Source organism: Bos indicus, chromosome 2 (genome assembly GCF_029378745.1).
Source record: "Bos indicus isolate NIAB-ARS_2022 breed Sahiwal x Tharparkar chromosome 2, NIAB-ARS_B.indTharparkar_mat_pri_1.0, whole genome shotgun sequence".
Lineage (NCBI taxonomy): Eukaryota > Metazoa > Chordata > Mammalia > Artiodactyla > Bovidae > Bos > Bos indicus.
The window spans coordinates 38,188,910-38,215,799 of NC_091761.1; the positions used below are offsets into that span (position 1 = coordinate 38,188,910).

Consider the following 26,890-nt stretch of genomic DNA (forward strand, 5'->3'; position numbering starts at 1 on the left):
ATCTCCGCCCATTCTGTAATGTTGGAATGTTGTGGGAGGGAATTAGTCACATCTTGGTCACCTCCACCTGGTGAAGTTTTTTGTTATTTTTAATTATCTCAACTTTACTTCTCCTTCTTCTTATCCTGACAGACTACCGATCGGTTCTGCTCTATGTGCTTCAGTCGCTTCCCTTTGCCTGGGAATAAGATCCAATCTCCTTACCCCGACTTCTGGGGTCCCACATAATAGAACCCCAAGCTAGCTTTCCAGATCTAGCCAAACAGGATTCTTCACGATTCTTATATATGTCCTGTATTTTCCTCCTTTGTTTTATTTCATTTTTTTTTCCCTCTGATGACAACACCCTCCTTAGAGTCCTTTTAGAATTGTGGCCCTTAAATAAAGTTCATCTCAAATATCTACCTTGTCCAAGAAACCCTTTCAAATTTTTCTACCTCTATACCATCATTTTCCTGATAACTCCTTGCGTGCATGCTAAGTTGCTTCAGTCATGTTGGACTTTGTGCGACCCTATGCACTGCAGCCTGCCAGGCTCCTCTGTCCATGGAATTCTCCAGGCAGAAACACTGGAGTGGGGTGCTGTGCCCTCCTCCAGGGAATCTTCCTGACCCAGGGATTGAACCCGCATCTCTTATGTTTACCTGCAATGGCAGGTAGATTCTTCACCACTAGCACCACCTGGGAAGTCCAATACCTCCTTAGAACACTCTTATTTCCACCTCTCTTTTCAAGTCTATCCAATTATCTCTGAATTGTAGTTATCCACACCTTTGTTTTAGTGCCTCAAACTTAGTAGAATGTCTGTCCATTGTCTAAAGGAGGTGACTGTGTCTTGCTTTCCCACAACGTCTAGAACTGTGGTTTGTGCATAGTAGGTCCTTTATATTTGTTCTATTACCTGCATGCTAGCCCATGGCATTACAACCTTAAATCAATCATGGAACCAGCTCTAGAACAGGTGGGATCTCTGGAGTCCAAGGTGAAGAAAGGAGAGGACAGGACCAGGCAGTGTAGGAGACAGATCTGGCTAGTGGAATTGGTGTCCACTGCTGATTATTTACCCAGAGTAAGTGGGACATGGGTAACATTTATTTGCCACATCATTGGTTTTTGTTGGTTACAATGTTAGGAGAAAATACAAATGCAAATGTCCATAAACTCAGATGAAAAAGTAAACTCATATGAAAGTAAAAAGAAGAAACCAGATTTTTAAAGATCTGTACTTCCTTTTCTAACAGAGGAGGGGCCAAAATCAGATTATTCAAATGATTTCTGTAACTCTGGAATGCACCCAGTGCTTCACAATGTTAATGACTAAGCTACTGTAGAGAGTAACAGATTTTCTAAAACACTTTGGAAATTTAGAAAATAAATGGACATGATCTTAAACTACTGCCTTTTGGAGGGTAATTTTTTACTAATCCTATACAAACTAGATGATACTGGTTTTTAGGTTGTTTGCCTGATGATTTTTTAAACTATACTTATAAAAATAATGTTTAAATAACATTTAAAATTTCAGGGGGAAAAGTGATTTAATGGTGAGCTTTTGTTCTCAAGTGAAAATTGCTCAGTTTTTAGAAAAATAAATGTTAAGCTGATTCTATATTGAGTAACAACTATTTGGAAGGATTAAAAAAGCAAATAAGAAATGAGGAAAACCCTTAAGAAGTAAATAATGAAGCAGTTTGCAAATTATAAGTATCTTCAGTTATTCATCTTAGGAGACATTGGATGGTAGACCCACTGGCCAAAATTTTAGGATTATTAAGAGGTAGAGAAAGTCCAGGTGGACTGATGAATGAAATGGTTGTATAGTTTATTTTTTAAAGGGTTAGAGAGAGACCCTAATAACTAAGGATTGAGTTTGTTCAAGTTTTAATCCTGAGATGAAGATTGTAGATCAAATCCCCCCAAAAAATCTACTCATGGTATAGACATCTAGAGGCACACAGGATCCTGGAGAGGAACAGTGTGGCTTTATGAAGCTCAGTATGTCAGACAATTTTAATTTCCTTCCATGTCAGGATGACGAAACATGTAGCTTGGAGGCAAGCAGTAGAAGCCATTTATCTGTCTTTTATTCAAGCTTTCAGTTCTATCATACACGGGATGCCCAGCAGCCAGCTAAGAAAATGTAAGTTGAACATTCTGTTTTTCAAGCTACAAGTCCTAAAGCGTTCCAGGAGAATTTTAAATACAAATATACAGTCTTGAATAGAAGGTTATATATTTTTTAAAGTACTCTACCAGTTAAGAAGAAAAATACTAACTTCTGTTTTGCAGTAAAAAAAAAAAAAAACACACACATTATAATAGAAAGATCTGCACATAGAATGACTTTAGCTTCTTACATTTTTTCAAATGGTTCTGGGTCCCCAGATGTATCTTGGAGGCTGTATTAATGGGCCCCAGCAGGAACCAGATGGCACAATTAAACTAGGAAACTGAGAGAATTTACTGAACTATTTACAAAAGGGTGAGCAGGATTTAGGGAACAACAAAGGTGGTGTAGCCAGAACAGCTGTTAGCACTGGAGTGAGGTGGCTGGAGGGGAGTGATAACCAGAACATCAAGGACAGCACTGTAACTAGGGTCACCCAGAAGGACTGTGGCCTGTGGCAGGGGATGCAGGTATCCTGCCATGACAGCCTGAGGAAGGTGTGCAAACCCACGAATTATGTGCAAACTCAGAGTTACATGTGTGAACATGCCTTTTTCTGTGGAGTTGGTCCATAGATTGCTATCAACGGTCTCCTAAATGAATCCAAATGTTAAGAGCTATGTTTTTAGAAGAAGGATATAAAATTTAAACTCATTTTGTTGTATTTCTGAAGGTGATAGCTTTTAGTCCTTGTTAAGTACCTACATAGTACAGAGCACTTACTAACATTCTGTAACTATTCCATAACTGTGTAAACATAAGACAGGAAAAGTTACTGAGGATATTTTGGACCAAAGACTGAGTTTTACTAAGATTGCATTGTGCATCAGTTGTCCAGTGTGTTTGGAGTGAAACGTGGAACAGAGGAGGTGAACTGGCTGGTAATGATCTCACACAGAAAATTACGCTGAATAATATACACATGTTATTCTGAAAGGTTGGTCAGGGGATAATATTCAGGCAAAATAAGTTGACAGGCAGTCAGCTATGTATTTGTATTAACTGATCAATTGATCATTTTTTTTGTTTACGGGGTTATATATACATATATACATATATATGTATACACATGTAATTCATATATATGATATATATCTTAGCTGTGGGTGCCATAACAAAATACCAGGGACTGAGTGATTAAATAAATATAACAGAAGTTTATTTTCTCGTAGTTCTGGAAGCTAGGAGTTCCAGATCAAGATTTCAGCTGACTCCATATCAGTTGAGAGCTCTCTTCCCGGCTTGCAGATGGCCATCTTCTCACTGCATCCTCACATGGACCTTTCCCAGTCCATATGTACACAGAGAGAAAGACAGTGAACTCTCTGGTGTCCCTTCTGATAAGGACAATAATTCTATCAGATTAGGGCCCCATCCTGTGACCACACTGAACCTAATTCCTTATAGGCCCCATCTCCAAACATAGCCACAATATAGGGTGAGAGCTGCAACATAAGAATTAGGTGAGGGGGACACAAAAATTCAATCGATAATAATATATATATATATATATAGAGAGAGAGAGAGAGAGAGAGATAAAATATGTATAATTAATCCACTTTTATTATGTGTTAGGCACTGTGCACATTGCTGGGGATTTAAAATGGTTAATACATTGTTTCTTTTTTTTGGTGAGAATGCTAAAAAACTACTCTTTTAGCAAATTTCAAGTATACAATGTTAAACTAGAGTCACCATACTGCATGTCAGATCCTCAAAACTTATTCATTTTAGGACTAGAAATTTGTACCCTTTGACCACTTAGACCAACATCTCCCCTTTTCCTGCTCCAGCTCTTGGTAACCACCATTCTATTCTCTGTTTCTATGAATCTGATTTTTTGGGGGAATTCTACATATAAGCAATACCATACAGTATATGTCTTTCTCTGTCTGGTTTATTTTATTGTATAATGCCCTCCAGTTTCATTCATGTTGTTACAAATGGCAGGATTCCCCCTCTTTTATGGCTAAATAATATTCCATTGTGTATATATATGTATATATTACACACATATATATAACACATTTTCTTTGTCCATTCATCAGTCAACAGACACACATGCTGTTTCCATAGCTTCGCTAATGTATATAACTATGTGAGATGATGGATATGTTAATTAACTTGACTGTGGTAATCATTTCAGAATGTATGTATTATCAAATCATCATATTGTACACTTGAAAATACTAAAACAAAAGGATCCTGTTCCTGTTGAGGAGTAAGAATCAAGTAAAAGAGCTTGATCTGTATATAACTCTTCCAATGAAGTCATCATCAAAAGACTTCTAGAAGTTCAGCTGGAGGAGTGCCTGCTAGATTCACAGACTATTCGTTCTTTTAAATCAGTGTCTTTTGACCCAGGCTGCATATCATCAGGGGAAATTATTATAATAGGGCTTCCCGATCCCACTCTGAGAGATTCCCCTTTAGCTGGTTTGAGGTGGGGCCCCAAATAGTGTTTTTTGAAGGCTTTTCCGGCACCCCAACGTGCACCAGTGTTGAGAGCCACCTGGAGTAAAGGCATTGACGTACACACCTCTCCCCCTCCCCACCTCCCTCACTCACCACTACACTACACTCTAACTTCTTAGAAGCATGACTAGTTGTTCTTCTGATGATTAGTTCACATTTTATCTTAGAGGCGCTGTAAATTTTTTTTCTTTATGAAGGAACTGCTGGGCAACCCAGAGCCATTTCAGGCCCTACTGTCTGCCACTGCATGGGCTATATGCAACGCATTGTGGTGTTAGCTTCAGGCTTTGTTAGTGGTGGCCCTTCCCTTCCCTTTTTCTTTTTTTCCCCCCACTTATGTCTACTTTATACTATCTTGATGTACTTTAATTTTTCCTTATAAATTGTCTCTTATTCTTCTGGGGAAAAAGGAGAGATGTAGATTTATAACAAATGAGTGAACAAAGGAAAAACATACCAAAAATGCAAGGAAACACCCATAAATAGAAATAATCAGAGGAATTTTTGCAAGTCTAACTGTTTCTTGAACTGACTTCTAGGAGGGCAAGACTGAATGAGTGTGCAGGTGAGGTTAGGGGTGAGGTGAAGAGGTGGTTCCTAGACTTAAGGCAGGCATAGCTGAGTAGTGGCTGAATGCCTGCAGTGGATAACACTCCATGGTAGTCAAAGGGTAGAAAGGAAACATGAGCCTCCCAAATGAAGCTGGGCATCCATTCCCCAGGTTCACATAAAAGCACAAGTCTTCTCAAAACAGCATATAAATGAGAACACATTGGTATCTCTCTAAGGAACTAGGTATGACGAATCAAGGGGAATTAAACTTGGAGACCTTCCTAAAGAGGGTGAATTTGGGGTTTGATTTTGACAGAGGGGAAAGTCACGTGCTATAGGATAAAACAAGAAGTTCTAGACATCACCCCAACTCCACACTGATGATACAGAGAACTTTCCACCTCACAAAGTAGAATGTCATGGGAGGAAGCCAGGGAGAGCTGAGCTGACAAGGGACTGAATAAGGAGAGGATGGGTTTTGCAAAGACTAGAGGCATTTTAGTGAGAGTTTATAAGGGAAATGTTTGCAGAGAATACATCCTTCACTTAAATGAAGCACATAGAATGAGATACGGAGAAGGCAATGGCACCCCACTCCAGTACTTTTGCCTAGAAAATCCCATGGATGGAGGAGCCTGGTAGGCTGCAGTACATGGGGTGGCGAAGAGTCGGACATGACTGAGCGACTTCACTTTCACTTTTCACTTTCATGCATTGGAGAAGGAAATGGCAACCCACTCCAGTGTTCTTGCCTGGAGAATCCCAGGGACGGGGGAGCCTGGTGGGCTGCCCATCTATGGGGTCGCACAGAGTCGGACACGACTGAAGTGGCTTAGCAGCAGTGTTTGTCCTCATGAATCTTATAGTCTAAACACATTAAAGACCCAAATCTCAACACAACTGCAAGCTGTCATGAATACTTTAAAGAAGCTGTAGAGGGTGCTGTGGGAAGCTATGGGTGAGGCTGGGAGAAATCTGGTTTGAGGACAGGGAAGGCTTTTCATTGAAGCACAGTTTGGAAAAATGTCTTAGAATCAATTAATAGGCATGGTGATTGATTGGATGAGGAGGCAGAATCATCAAAAAGGTTTCCTAGATTTCTGGCATGTGTGCACACATATACACACCCTACACAGGAGCTGAGAGGAGGATTAACTGTGAGTATTTAATGCTCTCTCTCTCTGCCCCCATAACCTCCTCTTCTCTCAATAGAAAGGAAAATAAGATTTTCCAGAAACAGACAGATAAAAGTTCAAATTGAAGGCTATGGAGAACACTCTGAAGTACTGTCCACTTTGTCTGAAAAAAAAAAAAAATGAAACATAGTGAAAACCCCACCTAATAACTATAATGTCATTCTACCTTACTTTTAGTTCTAATCATGGTATTTGATGGTCAATTATTGGGACGGCTTTAAAAACACTCCAAGCATAACTGTTACCAAAAATGTTTCCAGACTGATGTTCCTCTCTGGGGATTGTTTATTGTCATTGATTACAGTAGGCAAAAAAATCTCTATCACAGTTGGGATTAAACTTTATTTGAGCCACAACAATATAAATATATGTATACAACATTACATACTATTCAAGATTGTAAGCCATCCTCCACGCATCCTCCATCCATGCCTCCCAACTCCTAAGTGTATCATCTTTAGAAGAACTGCCCCCTCCAGGCAGCATCAACTCATACAAAGCATGGTGTACCCTCCAAGTGACACCATGCCTGCTAGAGGGTCAAACTGAATAGGCGGGGCAGGGTGCAGGCAAGACCACTTCAAAGTCACACAAAAGGATGACTTTAACATCTTGAACTCAAGTCTAAATTCAGTTGGTATTATTCCTCAGCCTATGAGGTTAATAATGAAATGAAATTTTAAAAATACAGCCCATTTGAAATGCACTTCCTTAAAAGAAAAATTTGTTAGAAAATAGTTTAATCGTGTGTGATTTTGGAAGAAAAATGAAGATCTTTCTTTGCATTTCCAAAGGTTTTCATCTGAAAATCAATGTGTGATCTAGAGTTGTTACAGCTTGTGGTAGAATCACAAACATGGGCAAACCTCAGCCTCTAATCCTATTCTGTGGTACACTAAAATCCTGCAGGGGAAAAAAAAAAAGAACTATGGTCCTATTTCCCTATGAGTAGCTTTTTCATAGAGACCTACATTACACTGAGGCTTTTTTTCTGTAAATATTTTGAATGTGCATGATCAATTTCTGTCACTTGTCCAACACCTAGAAGTGCCTGACAACATCCTAACATGAATTTCTGGATTGGTTTCAGAAGCAGAGTGACGGATAACTGAATCTACAAGTGGTTGATCTATTTTGATGTGAACTTAATTAATGCTGCATATGAAACTCCACATGTCACAATACAGTTTTACAATTTTAATTATTAGACTGACTTAGCTAACTCATTTTAAAACGAAATCTGAACTTAATTTAATGTAAGTTATTAAATTCTTTTCAACAAATTCATTTTTAAGAGAAAGGGTTTTATAAAATCATTCAATTATGATTTTACCATGTGGATGAGAACTATATAAAAATGCCACAAATAATATATGACTTCAACATTATGACTGGAACTGTGAATTTGCAGAGAAGGATTGAGCTGCCCACCTATGATGTCTGGTCACATAATCCAAGCCGCTGTTTAATGAATTTGGAGATTAGGAGCTGAGGCCGTTTCTGGTACTCCACAAGAACATCGTGGGGAGAGTTGATCTGGTCACATTCAAGTCTGTTGAGAAGTGTCACACAGACCACGGCAGCTGGAAACGTAAATGAGACCATTACTGAGCAAATGGGTTTATCTTTCTTATAGAAACATTGACCGGACAGTCCCCATGTCCCTTGCACGTGGGCTTTATGTCGCTTTCCCTGTTGTGTGAAGGCAACCCACTGAACCCTCTAGACTCCTATATTATGATTCATGTTTCTGTGGACTCCCATCAAACACTCCATCTAAATAAATTAATTGAAATAGTTGTCAGTACTCTCCCTTCTCCTTTCCCCTACAACTGGTTAGATTAAGGCTCAGAAAAGCTTTATATTCAAGACAAGAACGAGAAAGGATCTTTGCCATTCAAGATACACAAACCTCCAGCTTTCTGTCCCATTTCCAGTTCTTAGAGCAAACTTTTCTTTCTTGAGGATAACTAGAGAGCTAGCCATTTTTCCTGAGATGACATTTTACTCCTTGATCCAGTGTTTGAGTGTGCCTGCTGGGAAGGGAAGTAACCAGAGAAGAGATATGAACACTATCCTCGGGAAATAGCCTTAAAGGCAAGTCCTGACCCTTTTGAAATTTGAGAAAAAAAGTGAAACAATATGCTTCAACATAAGAATCAGCTCCATGAAGTAGCACACTTATTAGCATTTAGTTTCTAAAGAATGATGACAAAATCTTGGGACAGTTGCAAAACTAAGGGGAAAGAACAAGCATCTTTCTTTTCTAAAAAATGGAAGTTTCATTTTTGATAAGTCACCATAAAGGCAACATCTTGGTTTGTTCCATCAAGAACTGGAGAGAAACACTGGGTACCCTACAAATTTTTTATTGCCCGTTTCACATGAAATCTTTGATTTCAAGGAATATCATACACTGAAATCAGTGAGAATCACTTTGAATTGATAGCAGTATCATAATCTCTATGTTCATCTGCATCATTTAAAGAAGGATTTCAGTGGATCTGGGATTAGATGTAGCTACCTTCACAGGCTTTGAGGTCATGAAGATAAAGTTGGGTATGAATGTGATATTTATTTATTGACTTCTCTGCTATCTCAAACTTCTGGATTTGAGAAGGAAAAATGGACTGTAACTATAATAGGCGCTATCTTTTTTGTTTGGTTTAGCTCTTGCTATATGCTGGGTATTTACGATACCATTTTTAGACCTCATTGCTGTGCCATAAGCTAGCTATTATTCTTAGCCTCTTCTGACAAATGATGAAATGAGAAATTAGGGAGGTCAAAAGGCCCAGGAAGACACAGCTAGTAAATAGCCAATCAACTCCCCGCTTCGTAAACTGCTGAGAAGACTCCTTTTCCTCCCATCCCTCCTCTACTGAGCAGGCACATGGCAAACCATAAGGCAGACCTGTCCTGACCTACCAGTCAAATTGACTCTCCTGCTCAGTGACCTGTGAAAAGCAATGAAAATATCCAACTGGAGCCGAGTCAAATATTTCATCACCGAGGACCCTATTTATTCAAAAATCATCCGGTTGTAAAGCAACTTGGCTCAACAGGTAAACAAGCAAACTGAAGGGCTAGAAACTTCCTCAGCTTTTCAAGTTAATGATCAGCTAGTCTGTGAAGGCTGACGTGGGCTGGCGGTAACAGGGAAAAGATGAAAGTCCTTCTCTAATCCTTCACTTGGCAGAGGGATAAAAGGAAACTCGTGCTTATCAAGGAGCAAGAGCTGACTTTACTAAATGTCTTCTCTGGTGATTTCATGGGTAGTGCCAAAGAGGGACAAGAACAGGTCACTGTGATCTCAGTGGGGTTTTCTTGATGCTGGCAGACCGATTAACAAGCAGCTTGTAATAATCTTGTCATCTAAAATTACAATTTCTACCAGCAATTAAAAGGGACCAACTTACCCAAAACAATTTTTCAGAATTAAGCCTGACAGTTTTGCTACCATAATCCTCATATTGGGCAGGGAGGATGGCTCCTGTGGAGGGACATTTAGTTACCTAGCTGTCACCAAGGAGGTTGTCAGCTAAGTGACCTCAGGCTGCAATGGGATGGGAACACACCAGTGTCAACATGGAGCTCAATCCACTCAGAGCTGCACCAGGAACTCCCAGTGATTCTCAACTCTTTGATCGTTAATTTTTTCCCCCTGATAAAAGCTGTAACTGGAACCTCTCTTCAAAAAAATATACATGTGCATATACACATAAAATATTGGGTTGGTCAAAATGTTCATTCGGATTTTCCCATATATTACGGGAAAACCTGAACAAACATTTTGGCCAATCTAGTATTTGTATATTGGAGAAGGAAATGGCAACCCACTCCGGAATTCTTGCCTGGAGAATCCTGTAGACAGAGGAGCCTGGTAGGCTGCTGTCCAAGGGGTAGCATAGAGTTAGACATGACAGAAGCAACTTAGCATGCATGCATGCATTGGAGAAGGAAATGGCAACCCACTCCAGTATTCTTGCCGGGAGAATCCCAGGGACAGGGGAGCCTGGTGGGCTGCCATCTATCAGTTCAGTTCAGTTCAGTTCAGTCGCTCAGTCATGTCCGACTCTTTGCGACCCCATGAATCTCAGCATGCCAGGCCTCCCTGTCCATCACCAACTCCCGGAGTTCACTCAGACTCATGTCCATCGAGTCAGTGATGCCATCCAGCCATCTCATCCTCTGTTGTCCCCTTCTCCTCCTGCCCCCAATCTCTCCCAGCATCAGAGTCTTTTCCAATGAGTCAACTCTTCGCATGAGGTGGCCAAAGTACTGGAGTTTCAGCTTTAGCATCAGTCCTTCCAAAGAAATCCTAGGGCTGATCTCCTTCAGAATGGACTGGTTGGATCTCCTTGCAGTCCAAGGGACTCTCAAGAGTCTTCTCCAACACCACAGTTCAAAAGCATCAATTCTTCAGCGCTCAGCCTTCTTCACAGTCCAACTCTCACATCCATACATGACCACAGGAAAAACCATAGCCTTGACTAGATGGACCTTTGTTGGTAAAGTAATGTCTCTGCCTTTCAATATGCTATCTAGGTTGGACATAACTTTCCTTCCAAGGAGTAAGCGTCTTTTAATTTAGGGTAGCACAAAGTCAGACACGACTGAAGCGACTTAGCAGCAGCAACAGCAGACTTACAGAATTAGGAGTGAGGAGTGAAAAAGGACAGTTAAGCTTTATTTTATAAAAAAAAAAAATTATCAGTTAAATTATTTGCACATTGATATTTGACAACTATTGCCTTAAAGACTTTAAACTTTATCCCTAATTAAATCAAATGAAAACAAATGTTCATACCTGCACCCTAGCACTTTAGATTCCCAAAGAAATTCTGGATTAGAACTAAGATTTAGTATTAACTCTATCAAAAATTGTCCCATATCTTTTACGAAAGTGTTACTAAAGACACCATCAATGTAATACAGCTGATCACTTATGTTTAACATATTTGAATAAAGTTTTATGACAAACTTCAAATGCTTTCTTTTACAAGATAATTAGTGCTGTATTACTCAAAGAGTCTACATTTTCAACTTGGCTTCTAGGAAACTCAGACTATTTATATTTAGTATTGGCCTTTTAGGTAGCTCTTTGCTATTGAGAACATCTCACTCACTCCCTTAACTACATGCCTCTTATTCTCTTTACTTTTGCTTAAATTATTTATACATTCATCTTTTATTGAAAGCTGCTGCTCGTGCCTTTTTAAAATATGGGGAAAGTATAGGTAATCTGTCAATAGATAAATATGTTACTCTTTTATACCTTATGGAGTAGTGTAGAAAGTGGGAGCAAAGAGGCAGGAAATATCAGGGCTAGTCCATCATTGTTTTGATGTAGCTGTGCTTCCTTTGACAGGTCACTTTTTACTCTCTGAGTCTTGTTCTCTGAGAAAGGAGCAGGTTGGACCTCAAAGGTCTCACCCAAGCCCACACCCTCAGCATCTGTGTCTCACATTATCTTGGTGTGAGGACCATGCTGTCATCTCCTGGAGATCCAGGTTCAACCTTGGGAACTTGTGCTTCTGTTGGATGCTGGACCTCCATGCAGAGCTGTGTCAGGAGGGGCAGAGGATGGAAGCTGCTGTGCTGGGGTTGGGGCTCCAGCAGGGAGAATTCCTCACTGGGGTCATAGATGGAGAGAGGCAGGTCACAGGTAATGCTATCACACAAAAAGTTGAATCCATGGATCCAAATCATTCTCTAATGGGTGAGTGTGTTGGTACAAGGCAGGCAGAAGTAGGATAGAGGCAGGAGAGTAGAATTAAAATGAATCAAACAAAATTCTAGACACTGACTTTCATTAAAAATATGTAAAAACCAGCAAAATAAGAAGAAACAATTTTTAAAAATTTTACCTTTATAAGCATAATAAATGAATTACTTATCATTTATGTCTGATTTCTCAAATACACTGACTTATTTTCTCAGTAAAATAATGTCTATACTTACAACTGAATAAGTATCTATGTGATGCTTTACTTGATTTCAACACTATCTTGATATATGATTAGCCTTCAGGGGCTTTGCTTTCTGAAGTAGCACAACTATCTGCTCACAACATATAAAATAGAAAAATCTGCACTTATTTTTTTGTTTCCTGTGAATAGAGGCTCTGAACCTTGTGTATCCATCGGAGGCTGCCGGGAAGACACAGCAGGGCATGGTGCAAAGGGGCCTCAAGTCAGAGAGAGGTCAATTCCAGTTCCAGTTCAGCTACTTCTTATTTAGTGTGAGAACTTGGGAAAGTTGTTAGCCTCTCTGAGCTACAGTATCTCTCAGCAAATACTGTGAGGGTGAAGAACTGCAATGGGTCACCTTTTGCTTTTGTATAATAATAATTTAAAACCCCAGTTTTCCCATTTTTGAGTTAAGAAATACTCCAGCTCCAGACTGAATATAATCTTTAATCCTTGTTGTAATATCTTGTTTACTCTATCAATGATAATCCTGCAATTCCCAGAGCCCAGTAGCCTTCATTTCTTGGATCAGCAGATGAATATAATATGGAATTAAAGTCAGGATTCTGCTCGCTTTCATCAAACTCTAGTAAAGTAATATTATGAAGACTGAATTTATCCCCAAAGTTCCCAGTATATGTCAAAAGAAATAACAGTGAATTCTTCATTTACCCTAAAGATAAACCACTGTGAGTACTGCCAAAAACTAAAGACAAAGAAGATTTAAGTGAACCTAATCTTGGATAAATACTAGGTTTCATATATTGTCATGCAAGCAAGCATGTGTCAAAAGGCAGCCAGCACTGTCTTTTAAAGATGGATAAAAACTCAACATACTTATCACAAGTTCCCAGTGCAAAAGGAATATCATCTTTAACCAGAATGTTAGGGGTTTTAATTAAAGTAGATTTTGTTTTAAGAGATGGAAAGGTGTGTGCATATTATAGAACCATAGATGAATATATGTATATAGCATTGTACAGTGGGTTTACATGGTTCTGAAGGTTCAGCCTTTCAAGGTAGAATAATTTGGTGAAGACCACTATTTCCCTCACTTAAATCTTTGTTAAAGCAACAATGGACTCCCACTATTCTTTTTCAGCATAATGAGATCAAGATAACAACAGTGACATAGAGGTGTCCATGGCTCCGTTTCAAGTAGTTTGTCCATCTATCAGATATTAGGAGATATAGAAGTATTATATGAACCTTATAGCAAAAGGATGCTTAACTTTATAACATTTTGCCACTTCCTACTGGGACAAGTATGAGGCATTCCAGAGTCCTTTAGATAATCCCAAGCCATAAATGTAGCTGAATAACAAGAAACCAGTTGAGTTTGTTATAGCTATCTTCTATGGTCTATAGAAGTTGAGTAGTCATTCTTTTTATTCATTTAGCAAATATTTATTGAAGGACCATATACAGATATTATTCTAAGTGCTAAAGATATAGCAAGAAAATTACAAACAGCATTCCTGTTCTTGTACTTATGTTGTAATGGAGAGAGATGCTAAATATATATCTTCATGTATTAATACATGCAAAATTATATGTAAGTTAATATATAAAGAAATAAGAAATGTAGTTTGGTATAGTAGTAAATACAATACAGAGAAATGAGGTAGAAAAAGTGAATGAGTGGGTACGTAGAATGAATGGGAGTGAGTAGTTTAGGCAGTCACGCAAAATGTCCCTGATGAAGTGGGAATTATGTCCCTTAATGTAAGTGAGACCTTACATGAATCATAAAGATAAGAAGTGCTAGTCCATGGGGTCCCAGGACCTCCTTGTCCTGGTGAATGCAGAAAGATCTGTTTTTGCACTAGTCCATACTTAATGAGTGACTCCTCTGAGAACAATGATCCTCTAGAAGACTCTTGTTTAAATAAAATATTATTTATAAGCTGAAACCATTAGGCATCATTGCCTTAGTATGAAGCCAGTCATCTGGTACTACTAAAGGGACATAAAAGGCCATTCAGTTCAATTCAGTTCAGTTCAGTCACTCAGTCGTGTCCAACTCTTTGCAACCCCATGAATCGCAGCACACCAGGCCCCTCTGTCCATCACCAACTCCAGGAGTTCACCCAGACTCATGTCCATTGAGTCGGTGATGCCATTAGAGAAAGCCATTTGGAGACACATGGGGAATGGGTCTTTGCTGACAGTGGGAGCAAGATGGAGGGGGAGGGGGAATAGGCCTGGGAGTCTTGAGCTTTTGGTGCCAGATGAAACATATTTTCCAGTGTTGCTTACCATTGGTATATAACCTCCCTGATAAGTATGTTAAAGCAGCCATTTGTGAAGGCTCTCACAACCCTTCCCCAAATGAAGCTCTTCCAGCTCATACAGAGCTTTCCCAAGCTTCACTGCATTCGGAGTAGAATATAATGAAGTGGGGATGAAAGATGGGAACGTGGCAGAATCATATGCATGGGGCTTTGGTCTGTGTCCTTGGTGGTTGGCCTTCCAGGGGTTGATCTTCCTGTACCAAGAATTCATCTTTGGAAACAGTGGTGTCTGAGGGAGATAAAGAGTCCCTGTCACCAAGAAGAAATTTGGACAGAAATTTTCCCAAGAACTACAGAATTACATACTTACAGATATAACCTTTAGTGTGAATGTTGGCAGCCCAGAAGGGATCTGCTCAAGGAAAAGGCTGCATCAATGGCCTGGAAGACAGCTATTGGCAGGCTGAAGTCAGCTACCAACAGCTTCAATAGCAACAGAAAAGGGAAAACACAGCAGAGGGCAGGAACTAGAGCAAGCTAGAGAGGAAAGAGCCTAGGAGGGGACCTGCAGGTGGCAGAGAGAGCAAGGTCACAAGGACCTGTGGCAAGGGCAAAAACTCTCTCATAACAGAGTAACTTCTCTGAAGTTTTGGCAACATTTCAAAGAGAGAAAGACTTGGGTCCAGTGTTCACAAGCCTAGAACTCTCTCTGACTGCCTCTTAAGAAAGAACTGATGGCGATCGCCAAACTTACATCAGGGCAGCAGTTTGTGACCTGGCGTGTCGTGTTTGACTACATTGGGTATCAAAATTTCCTCCATTTGCATATTAGAGGGAGTCATGACTCAGGTGACCACTTGCTATTTCCATAATAAAGAGATGTGAGGAAACATTTCCTGGAGCAGAAATCATCTGAATCCAGGTGTTCCTGCAGGTCATGTGCTGGTTGGGCTGCTGCTCAGGGAAGGGCGAGTTGCTCCCAGCTAGGCCTCCCACCTTCACTAACTTGTGGAAGAAAAGTGGATGTTATTGCTTCCCTGAAGGCGGGTATTAATGATGGCCTTCTAAAGAGGACAAGGATGCAATTGCATCCTTCACTCATATGTTACAAGGATTTGTGTGTGCATTCACTCTGTGATGAGAGTAATGGTTTCTACAATTAATCTCTTCTTGTGACCTACAACTTCTTTCTAAGATGTGCTTAGAAATGTTGCCACATACATTTTGTTTGTAGCTTTGTGTATTAAAATTAGGTGACAATAAGAACAAATACTAGAATTAAAATTCTACTTGTGAAATCATTATCGGGCTATAATTCTTTGCTTCTTTGAAGATTTATTCTTTGGTTCTGGGACACTAGACTCTCCAAGTGTTCTGCCAATTGCACTGACCCCTCCTCCTTAGTTTCTGCTAGACCTCCCTCACCTGCCCTAACTTTTTCATCTGTTTCTACATTGATTTGCTTTGTCATCTCATTCATTGCACGACTTTAAATGCTACCTACATGTTGTCAACTTACAACTTTCTTTCTTTCTTTACTTCTCCAGTCCAAACTTCACACCTAAACTCAAGATTGATAAACCCACCTGCTTATTTAACCTCTATTTGACATCTACTACAGTACGCCCAGGACTTCCCCGATAGCTCAGTTGGTAAAGAATCTGCCTGCAATGCAGGAGACCCTGGTTCAATTCCTGGGTCAGGAAGATCCACTGGAGAAGGGATAGGCTACTCACTCCAGTATTCCTGGGCTTCCCTTGTGGCTCAGCTGGTAAAGAATCTGCCTGCAATGTGGGAAACCTGGGTTTGATCCCTGGGTTGGGAAGATCCCCTGGAGAAGGGAAAGGCTACCCATTCCAGTATTCTGGCCTGGAGAATTCCATGGACTGTATAGTCCAGGGGGTCACAAAGACTCGGACATGACTGAGCAACTTTCACTTTCACAGTACCCCCAAAGCCCCACCGAATTTTCTCTGTCTCAACTGTGATAACGCCATCCTTCCAGCTGTTCAGGCCCAAAGCCCGGGAGTTGATCTTCACTCTTGTGTTTCTCTCCAAATTCACATCACATTGTCAACAAATCTTGTTGCGTTTGCTTCTAACATGATTGCTTCCCACTTTCTTTTTTTTTTTTCTTAATTTTATTTTATTTTTAAACTTTACATAATTGTATTAGTTTTGCCAAATATCAAAATGAATCCGCCACAGGTATACATGTGTTGTTCATATCTCCCTAGACTATGGGATCAGCCCTCCTTTCTCCCTGCTTCTGCCATGGACCCCAGTAGGCTCTTCCCAGATCAGCAGCCAGTGTGCTGCTGTTCAAAGGCAAGCCAGATCCCATCACTTTTCCATTCAAAGGCCTCCAATGGCTTCTCATGTTGCTCAGAGTGAAAGTCACAGTTCTCACGGGGACCACACAGTCCTCACTCACTCCATCCCCTACCCTCTCCACTGCTGTCACTGCCCTCCAGACACACTGGTCTCCCTGTGTGTCCAGCACACTCTGAATGCTCCTGCTTGGCAGTCTTAGATTTGCATTTCCCAGACTGCTTTGCCCAGACACCCATGTGGCATTTTCCTAAATGGCACCTTCTCCGTGCACCCTTCCCTATTTTAATTTATGGTTTTCCTCCCTACCTTGGTTGTCCCTGTGCCCTTTCCCTGCCTTATTTTTTCACCATCATGCTCCTCAGCATCTAACACACTACTATATTGTTATAGATAACTCTTTGTTGTTATTTCTCTCCTCTCTAGAACTCCTCAAGGGCAGAGAGTCTGTGTCATCATCTGCTGTGTCCACACTGCCTGGGTCCTCAGGAAACTAGCTGATGCATAGGAGAAAGTTCTTCTCTCTTTAGGAAGACAATGATTGAGACAAATCTTATCAGCCAAAAATCTGATTAAAAAACCAGGCTTCTTGTATTGTGCCATGCACTCAGTAGGCATGCTCTAAAACACATTTGAATAGATGACATTTTTTATGGACTCTTATGAAAAAAGATAATTGCCATGTGAAAAACAAAACTAGGCATTTAAAAAAAAGTTGCTCCAATGTTTTCTTGAACATCATTATTCATATTTGGGGACTGCTTGCCACTCAAAAATATTATTTTAGATGATGATATTTAGCTTTAGATCTGAGGCTTTCATAGCCAAGTTAATATATAATATTTAACTAACTTTTCAGCTTTACCTTTTCGATCAGTTAAGCTTGATTTTTTTAATCTAGAAGATGAGTATGAAAATAATTTAAAATCAAAAAGAATAGTTATATTGATTAATTCTTGTGAAAATTATGTTTTACTACAATAGGTTTTCTCAGTATTGGTCAAAGGTTAGTGGTTCTATCGGAATAATTTCACCCAAAATAAAAATGCATGCCACATCCATATTTGGCTTCATAATGCCATTCTCCACCCAAAGAAGCAGAGCTTCTTGGAGAAATGGATGATTCCAAACCTGATGCAAGTGATGCCTAAGCGCTAAGAGGATTATGTCAAAAAAGGATGCTAGAAGAGACTCTTCCTAGCCAATTTTGGGATAATTTGAGTATCAGAAAGAATAATGACAGAAGCCATATATACAAACTGCTTTGACCAAAATCAGCAAAACAATAACTCCCTGTCACCAAAAAGAGAGAGAGAGAGAGAGGAGTGTGAGAAAGAAAGCCTCTTTTTAAAAAATACCAGCTAATATATGTAGGAGGAATGATGGAATTAGAAAATCAAAATGCCAAATTATCATCCCCAAGGTTACTTGTTACTTACAAAGAGAAAGCATTAATTTTTCAATGGAGAGAGATGGATGTTACCACCTGAACCAAGTGATGCAAAATTACTGATAGTGGAATATCTTCACCTTACCTTTCTCTGATATGGAACAAGAAAAACTAATGTACATAGCTTACATTACTATGAAATCTTCTTGCCACATAGCTGACTCTAATCAAGCCCCTAGATTTTGCTTCTGCTTTACAGGAAATATTCAGTATAAATGCACAAGCAAAACCTTGAAATGATCATGGGTGTGCTACAGGATAGCAGCCTGGACTTTTCAAAAAAATCACAATCCCAGGGAAAAAAGAAAAGTAGAGAGACTATTCTAGTTGTAAAAATATAGAGACACAATAACCAAGCAATACAACATATAAAGTTAATTCAATACTGGATTAAAGTACTCTTCAAAGATATTCTTAGGACAGTCATAAAATTTAAATATGGAATGGATGTTAAATGATGTTATGAAATGATTTTTATTTTTCTTAGCTTTTCTTGTTTGATAATTATATTATGGACATTAGGAGAACATCCTTATTCTTAGGAAATGATGCTGAGGTACAAAAGTTAAGTGGCATGATATTTGTAATTTATTTATAATGATTCAGAAGAAAAAACCAAATAGATGTGTGTATATATATATATATATGCATACACACATATATACATACACACACGTACATATATATTTAGATATATATGCACAAACATGAAAATACTAAAAACTTGAATTTTAGTAAAGGGTACCTAAGTATTATACTATTCTTTTAATTTTTCTGTATTCTTGATTTCTTTTCAAAATAAAAGGGTGGGAAAAGCAAAAATGCATGTAAATTAACTCTAAAAACACACTGCTCCACTGATGTTTTGTCCTTTGATGGACTGTTTTAGGGATATGTTATTTGTGTTATGTCTCAGTAAATTCAATTGTAGTAGAAAACAGCAGTCACTATTAGGATGAAGAAAACTGAACCAGCTGTCAAGTCTTGGCAACATAACCCACTATCTAGTGATGGTGGGCAACTCACTTCTGACCCTTAAGGTTTCGTTGCCTCATTTGCAAAATAGTAATAATGTCCTGCCCACTCACAAGATACTAAGACATAATCATGCTTTCAACCCAAAGTAATATATAGCTGAATTCCTTTTTCTTCTCCTGAAGTGTGAAAATAACTTCATGAAAGAAGATAATTTGACCCTAGGCGTTCATGAATGTCTTACCTTTTAGACCACAAAGTCTACACATGGCTGCAAACACTGTAGATTCCATTTCGATATTTCTGATGCCGGCATTATATGCTCTCTTCAAGTAATCTAAACCCTTTTCTCTGGAAAAAGAGCACAGTGCTCCATCGAGTCGACCCTGGCCTGAAAGAGAATGGAGAATGTTTAGCGACTTGATGTCCTCTACAGTCGCTGTGGCATCACTAAGAGGCTTGCTGTCAGACCAAGTGCTCTGTGGCTAACTCAGATAATTATAAATCTAGCCATCTGAATCATCCTACCAGAGGACATGAGGCAAGATTGTGCCTAGCTCAAGCATCTCACATAGAGTGGGGTCTCCATGGCACTGAGCTCCCCACCTCTGGGGCAAGTAACCACTGAGTGGCCTCAGCAGCCAGCACTGTGCCCAGGGATAGCAGGATCTGAGGGTTGCTGGAAGATCTGCCCTTTGAGGAAAATCTCAAGTTGCTCCTGTGACTGACAGATGGCCCAGAAACAGTTGCTGCAGAAGAATATAATGCTCCAAGCCCCAGTGATGATCCTAAGCTATTCGAGGACTGGGAGGGTGGTTTGGATATTGCAGTTCCATCTGACCATCATGACCACGGTAGGTACATACAGACAGTTGATTTGTCAACCCTGTTCCCTGCCCACACCTCAGGCTGCACGCCAGCCTTTTGTGATCACGTTTTTCCCTTTTAGGATGCTCTCAGTGTTTATTTAGCACTTTTTCCACCTGCACCTATTAGTGGGGCCAGAGAAAAGGCAGATGCTATGACTCCACTGCGCATGCGCTGGGGACAGACTTCACCGGGTCCTACCTCCAAGGGTGTCCTGTTGAAGCAGGGAGGCCAGTATACACTGTTATCCATATTGCACAATTCTCTTTTTTTGTCTCCCTTTCCTCTCCTTTCCCCTTTCCTTTATCTTTCATGCTACTTCTACTCTGCCTACTTCTCCTGCACTCCTTGTAGCTGCCTGCTAACACCACTAATGAACCAATCGAAACTCAGACGTCCCACAAGTCAAGCAGGTAATGTCAATGAGGTGTGCCTGGTGGGGAGGGAGCAGCCTCACCTCACCTTCAATGAATACAGCCCCAGATGTGACTTGCCAGGGCGGCCATGCATAAATTATTTTATATTTTTAATATTATGTTATTATGTTATTTCAAGAAGCCCTAAATCTGTATATTTTTCATATGAAAAATCCAGAACGTAGAAATGTTGGCAAAACAATTCACACTTTAAAAATACTGTGCAGCCCAAAGAAACATTGACTCCTACCTGTGCTCTTTGCAAGCTCTGGCTTAAACTCATTGGTGACCCTCCCAGTGAAGGGACCAGTGGCCTGAGATGGAGTCTTTACCCTATCAGACCCAAAGCACCTCCTATTTTATAACACATATGTTGTGACAACACGTTTGCTAACCTGAAGTAACCTGTATAGATAATATAATGTATCTTCATACATAATTATTTATAATTCAATGTAATACTTTAAGTTTGATCCAAAAGGAAAAGAAAAATAATTTAAAGTGAAGTAACATGTGGTTTAATGAACATACTCAGACACACCTATACTACAAGATTTCTAGAATGCCCTCCAAGGAATGGTACCAGCCCTGGTTAGATTTTTCTTGTGGCATGAGCAGGGTCTGTCCCGGAACGCTTTTTCTCCTGGCCCCCCACCCCTTGTAGCAAGAACTGCTACTCAGAAGTCACCTTCAATTTGTCCCTAAACTTGATTTGAGGACATTTTACTCATGGCTGAGAGAGAAGAGAACTGATCTGAGACTATTCCATCCCTTCAAGATTTCCTCCTCCAAGTATTTCTCCTGATTTCCTGGTTCCCGCTCTTTAATAGGCACCTGCTTCTTTTCAAGGTACAGGTGAATGTACCTCAAAATGGCAGAAGCATAGACGTTTATCCCCTTTCTCCAGTTTAAATTAAAGGTATAAACAGAGATAAGATTTTGCTAACATCACTAATTGCATAGAGTATCCAATTTGTTCTTGGAGGATTAAAACTCACTCTCAAAATAAATTCATTGTGTGTATATCTCTTCTGCTTATTATGTCCTTACATTTCTTTACTTTAGTAAGTTGAAAAGGCTGTTTCAGTGCCTTTTTAAATCCCCAACTATTAATTCTCTATGGTGAAGTTTTTAATATTAATTATAGGTTTGAATAACAAAATATTGCTGGTAATTTTCTGCTGCTTTCACAGTTTATAAATTCTTCTCACCTTCATAAAAATCATAAGTACACATCGTATGTCCAATGAGGGTTGGGAAGTTGGAAATTTCTTTGCTACAGTTGAATATTTCCTCAGCCAGTTCTTTGTCAAGTTCAGTACTTCTGGTGACAATGTTGTCCAAGATTACCTGTTCAAACCGGGGCTTAAAGAAGGAGTCTACAGCTTCATCTGTTATTACAACAGATCCAGGTGCAATCCCTGCAGTGTGGGAATAAATAGGTGGTTACAGAAGAATGTCACTTAGAGTTGACTTGTGACACGTAGTATATAATATAATCTCTTCTTCCAGCATTAATTAATGCTAGTTGCTAATGATTCTGTGGACTTTCAAGTTTTAAATTATTTTCTTTTCCAAATGCAATTAATAGTAACATTCCAAACAGGCATTTACATTTGCTGTCTTTCCAGATTCACATTTACAATGTGATGGGGTTTAGATTTCAAGATAAACATGACTCTTGGGCATGCAAATTAGTATTGGCCTTCGGGCTCAAATTTGAATAAATTAGGTCAGGAATAAACTAAGTGAGACTGCCAGCAAGTAGCCTTCATAAAGTGATGTGACTACTTGATATTTAATCTTCTCTGCAACTCTTTGATTACTATAATTTCTTTGCATCACTGTCCTCTCTTCCATTTGATCTTCATGACATCCATTCCCTCCTCCCCTCTCCTACCCCATATAAATTAGGCCTCTTGTCTGACCTTCCATTGCTACAAAGTCTGGTTTGCTCTTGGGACTCAGGAACTCAAGTCTCTGGGACTTGAGAAACCATTTTCTGACAACTGTTATTCCCCTGGCCTGATTCGCTCTCTCATCCTCCCCCATGCACTTTCATCAGACTAACTCCAACCCATTTTTCAAGTTTAAATCACTTCCTTCAAAAGATCTGAATCCACAGTGGGGTATGGGGAGGTCTAAAAGGTCACACAGATAGATTACATTCAATTTCCCCAGGATGGCTTTCCATGGTGGCTCAGATGGTAAAGAATCCACCTACAATGCAGGAGACCTGGGTTCAATCCTTGAGTTGGGAAGAATCCCTGGAGAAGGAAATGGCAAACCCACTCCAGTATTCTTGCCTGGGAAATCCCATGGACAGAGGAGCCTAGCAGGCTATAGTCCACGGGGTCACAGACAGTTGGCCATGACTGAGTGACCACACTTTCTTCACTAGATTCTCTCTGTCCTAAGATTCATTACACTTTTCATAATTCTTCATTTGTTTGTCTGTTATCCTGATAAAACATAGGCTCTATAAAGGCAAGAGCAGTATTTGTCCTCTGTTTTCTCCTTGGTAGTATTATGCCTATCACATTATAGGTTTTGTTGTTATTCAGTCACTAAGAATCCAACTCTTTGTAACCCTATGGACTGCAGTACACCAGGCTCCTCTGTCCTTCACTAAGATTCATAATTTGCTCAAATTCATGTCCATTGAGTTGATGATACAATCTAACCATCTCATCCTCTGCCACCCCTTTCTCCTTTTGGCTTCAATCTTTCTGAGCATCAGGGACTTTTCCAATGAGTCAACTCTTCAAATCAGGTGGCCAAAGTACTGAAGCTTCAGTTTCAGCAGCAGTCCTTCCAATGAATATTCAGAATTGATTTCCTTTAGGATTGACTGGTTTGATCTCCTTGCAGTTCAAGTGATTCTCAAGAGTCTTCACCAGCACCACAATTTTTTTTTTAAGCCCAGGTCTTTATTTTTATATCCATCAGGCCATGAATCCATAGAGAATGGGCTCCAGTAGTTCGGGTTCCTTTCCATTGGTCCTCACGAAGTGTACTTCTCTGGGTAGGGCAGGCTGGCACTTCAGTTGAACCCAAGTTCCTTTCTCTTTGGCTTCCTTCTTTTTCTGATCATTTTCCTTCACACATTTCAGGAAGCTATCTCAGCTCTTCGGTTGCTTAATATGCTCTGCTGCTGCTGCTAAGTCGCTTCAGTCATGTCCGACTCTGTGCGACCCCATAGACGGCAGCTCACCAGGTTCCCCCATCCCTAGGATTCTCCAGGCAAGAATACTGGAGTGGGTTGCCATTTCCTTCTCCAGTGCATGAAAGTGAAAAGTGAAAGGGAAGTCGCTCAGTCGTGTCCGACTCTTAGCGACCCCATGGACTGCAGCCCACCAGGCTCCTCCATCCATGGGATTTTCCAGGCAAGAGTACTGGAGTGGGTTGCCACTGCCTTATGCACATTAATTCTCTTGGCAAGAATCTTTCCCTTAACTTGTTTGTTTACAATGATGCCAACATAATGCTGGGTAAAATTGTAGACTCTCCCAGTTTTTCCATGGTAACATTTGTGGGGCATTCCTTTTTCAACAGTACCCATTCCCTTGATATCCACGATATCATCCTTCTTGTAGATTTGTATGTATGTGGCCAAAGGAACAACTCCATGTTTTCTGAAAGACCTAGGGAACATGTAGTGGGTGCCCCTCCTCTTTGCCTTTGTGTTGGTTATTTTTGTGATTTACTGGAAGGTGGCAGTTCCAGCCGAAAGGGCAGCACCACAATTTGAAAGCTTCAGTTATGGCGCTCAACCTTCTTTATGGTCCAACTCCCACATCCATACATGACTACTGGAAAAACCATAGCTTTGACTATATGAACCTTTGTTGGCAAAGTGATGTCTCTGCTTTTTAATATACTGTCTAGGTTTGTCACAGCTTTCTTTCCAGGGAGCAAGTGTCTTTTTATTTCATGGCTGCAGTCACTATATACAGTGATTTTGGAGCCCAAGAAAATAAAATCTGACACTGTTTCCAGTTTTCCCCCTTCTATTTGCCATGAAGTGATGGGATCGGATGCCATGATCTTAATTTTCTGAATGTTGAGTTTCAAGCCAGCTTTTCCACTCTCTTCTTTCACTCTCATCAAGAGGCTCTTTAGTTCCTCTTCATTTTCTGCCTTTAGAGTGGTATCATCTGCATATCTGAGGTTATTGATATTTCTCCTGGCAATCTTGATTATAGCTGGTGATCTATCCAACCCACTGTTTTGCATGATATACTCTGCATAACGGTTAAAGAAGCAAGGTGACAATATATAGCCTTGTCATACTGCTTTCATAATTTGGAACCAGTCTTTTGTTTTATGTCCAGTTCTAACTGTTGTTTCTTGACCCCCATACAGATTTCTCAAGAGACAGGTAAAGTGGTCTGGTACTCCTATCTTTTTAAGAGTTTTCCAAGTTTGGTGTGATCCACACAGTCAAAGGCTTTAGTGGAGTCAATAAAGCAGAGGTAGATGTTTTTCTGGAACTATCTTGCTTTCTCCATGATCCAGTGAATGTTGGCAAGTTGATCTTTGGTTCCTCTGCCTCTTCAAAACCCAGCTGGTAAACCTGGAAGTTCTCAGTTCACCTACTGCTGAAACCAACTTGAAGGATTTGGAGTATAACCTTGCTAGCATGTGAAATGAACTCAATTGTATGGTGATTTGAACATTCCTTTAGTATTGCTCTTCTTTCAAATTGGAAGGAAAACTGACATTTTCTAGTCCTGTGGCCACTGCTAAGTTTTCCAAATTTGCTGACATGTTGAGTGCAGCACTTTAACAGCATCATCATTTAGGATTTTAAATAGCTCAGCAGGAATTCTGTCACCTTCACTAGCTTTGTTCATAGTGATGCTTCCTAAGGCCACTTGACTTCACATTCCTAGATGTTCGGCTCTAGGTGAATAACCACACCATCATGATTATCTAGGTCAGTAAGACCTTTTTGTATAGTTCTTCTGTATATTCTTGCCACTTCTTCTTAATCTCTTCTGCTTCTGTTAGGTCCTTACCATTTCTGTCTTTTATCATAGTGGTTCAGTTGATAAAGAGTCTGCCTGCAATGCAGGAGACCCAGGTTCGATCCCTGGGTCAGGAAGATCCTCTGGAGAAGGGAATGACAACCCACTCCAGTATTTTTACCTGGAGAGTTCCATAGACAGAGGAGCCTAGCAGACTGTAGTCCAAGGGGTCACTAAGAGTCAGACACAACTGAGCAACTTTCACTTTCACTTTTCATCCTTGCATGAAATGTTCCCTTGATATCTCCAATTTTCTTGAAGAGATCCTAGTTGATCTCCCTACTTTTTTCAATTTAAGCCTGAATTTTGCAATAAGGAACTGGTGATCTGAGCCACAGTCAGCTCCAGGTCATGTTTTTGCTAACTGTATAGAGCTTCTCTGTCTTTGGCTGCAAAGAACATAATCAATCTGATTTCAGTATTGACCATCTTGTGATGTCCATGTGTAGAGCTGTCTCTTGGGTTATTGGAAAAGGATATTTGCTGTGACCAGCATCTTCTTGTGAAAAAACTCTGTTAGCATTTACCCTGCTTCATTTTGTACCCCAAGACCAAACTTGCCTGTTATTCTGGGTATCTCTTGATTTCCTACCTTTTCATTCAATTCCCCTATGATGAAAAAGGCATCTTTTTTTGGTGTTAGTTCTAAAAGGTCTTGCAGGTCTTCATAGTATCAATCAACTCCAGCTTCTTTGGCATCAGTGGTTGGGGCATAGACTTGGATTACTGTGATGTTGAATGGTTTGCCTAGAAATGAATCAAAATCATTCTTTTGTTTTTGAAGCTGCACACAGGTACTGCCTTTGGGACTCTTATTGCCTATGAGGGCTACTCTCTTTCTTCTAAGGGATTTTTGCACTCAGTAGTAGATATAACGGTCACCTGAATTAAATTCGACCTTTCTGTTCCATTATAGTTCACTGATTCCTAAGATGTCGATGTTCAATCTTGCCATCTCCTGCTTGAACACCTCCAGTTTACCTAGATTTTTAGACCTAACAGTCCAGGTTCCTATGCAATATTATTATTCACAGCATGGAACTTCACTTTCACCACCAGATATATCCACAACTGGGTGTCATTTCCGCTTTGGCCCAGCCACCTAATTCTTCCTGGAACTAATAGTAGTTGCCCCCTGCTCTTCCCCAGTAGCATATTGGACACCTTCTGAACTGGAGGGCTCATCTTCTGGTGTCATATCTTTTTGCTTTTCTTTTTGCTTTTT

The 26,890-nt window shown here is 40.0% G+C and overlaps 2 protein-coding genes across 4 annotated transcripts in view; both read right to left on the reverse strand.

The window, feature by feature from the left end:
* Positions 1–3,304: 3,304 nt before the first annotated feature.
* The window catches only part of UPP2 (uridine phosphorylase 2), a 40,582-nt gene continuing 16,996 nt past the window's right edge, over positions 3,305–26,890 (reverse strand). For 2 of the 3 annotated variants that reach the window (XM_019972447.2, XM_019972433.2), the window contains 3 exons: positions 21,847–22,056; positions 19,597–19,743; positions 6,713–7,973 (listed from right to left, as the gene is read on the reverse strand). In XM_019972447.2, the coding sequence (XP_019828006.2) occupies positions 7,822–7,973; positions 19,597–19,743; positions 21,847–22,056 (509 nt within the window). In that variant the 3' untranslated portion in view covers positions 6,713–7,821. Of the gene's footprint in view, positions 6,494–6,712; positions 7,974–19,596; positions 19,744–21,846; positions 22,057–26,890 lie in introns of those variants that run through there. The other variant, XM_019972438.2, reaches the window with a different exon arrangement.
* LOC139186513 (large ribosomal subunit protein eL21-like) lies at positions 22,063–24,338 on the reverse strand (the record flags this gene model as incomplete). Its single annotated transcript, XM_070801136.1, has 1 exon — positions 22,063–24,338. A coding segment is annotated over one exon (390 nt), but the record flags the coding sequence as incomplete, so codon positions are not given.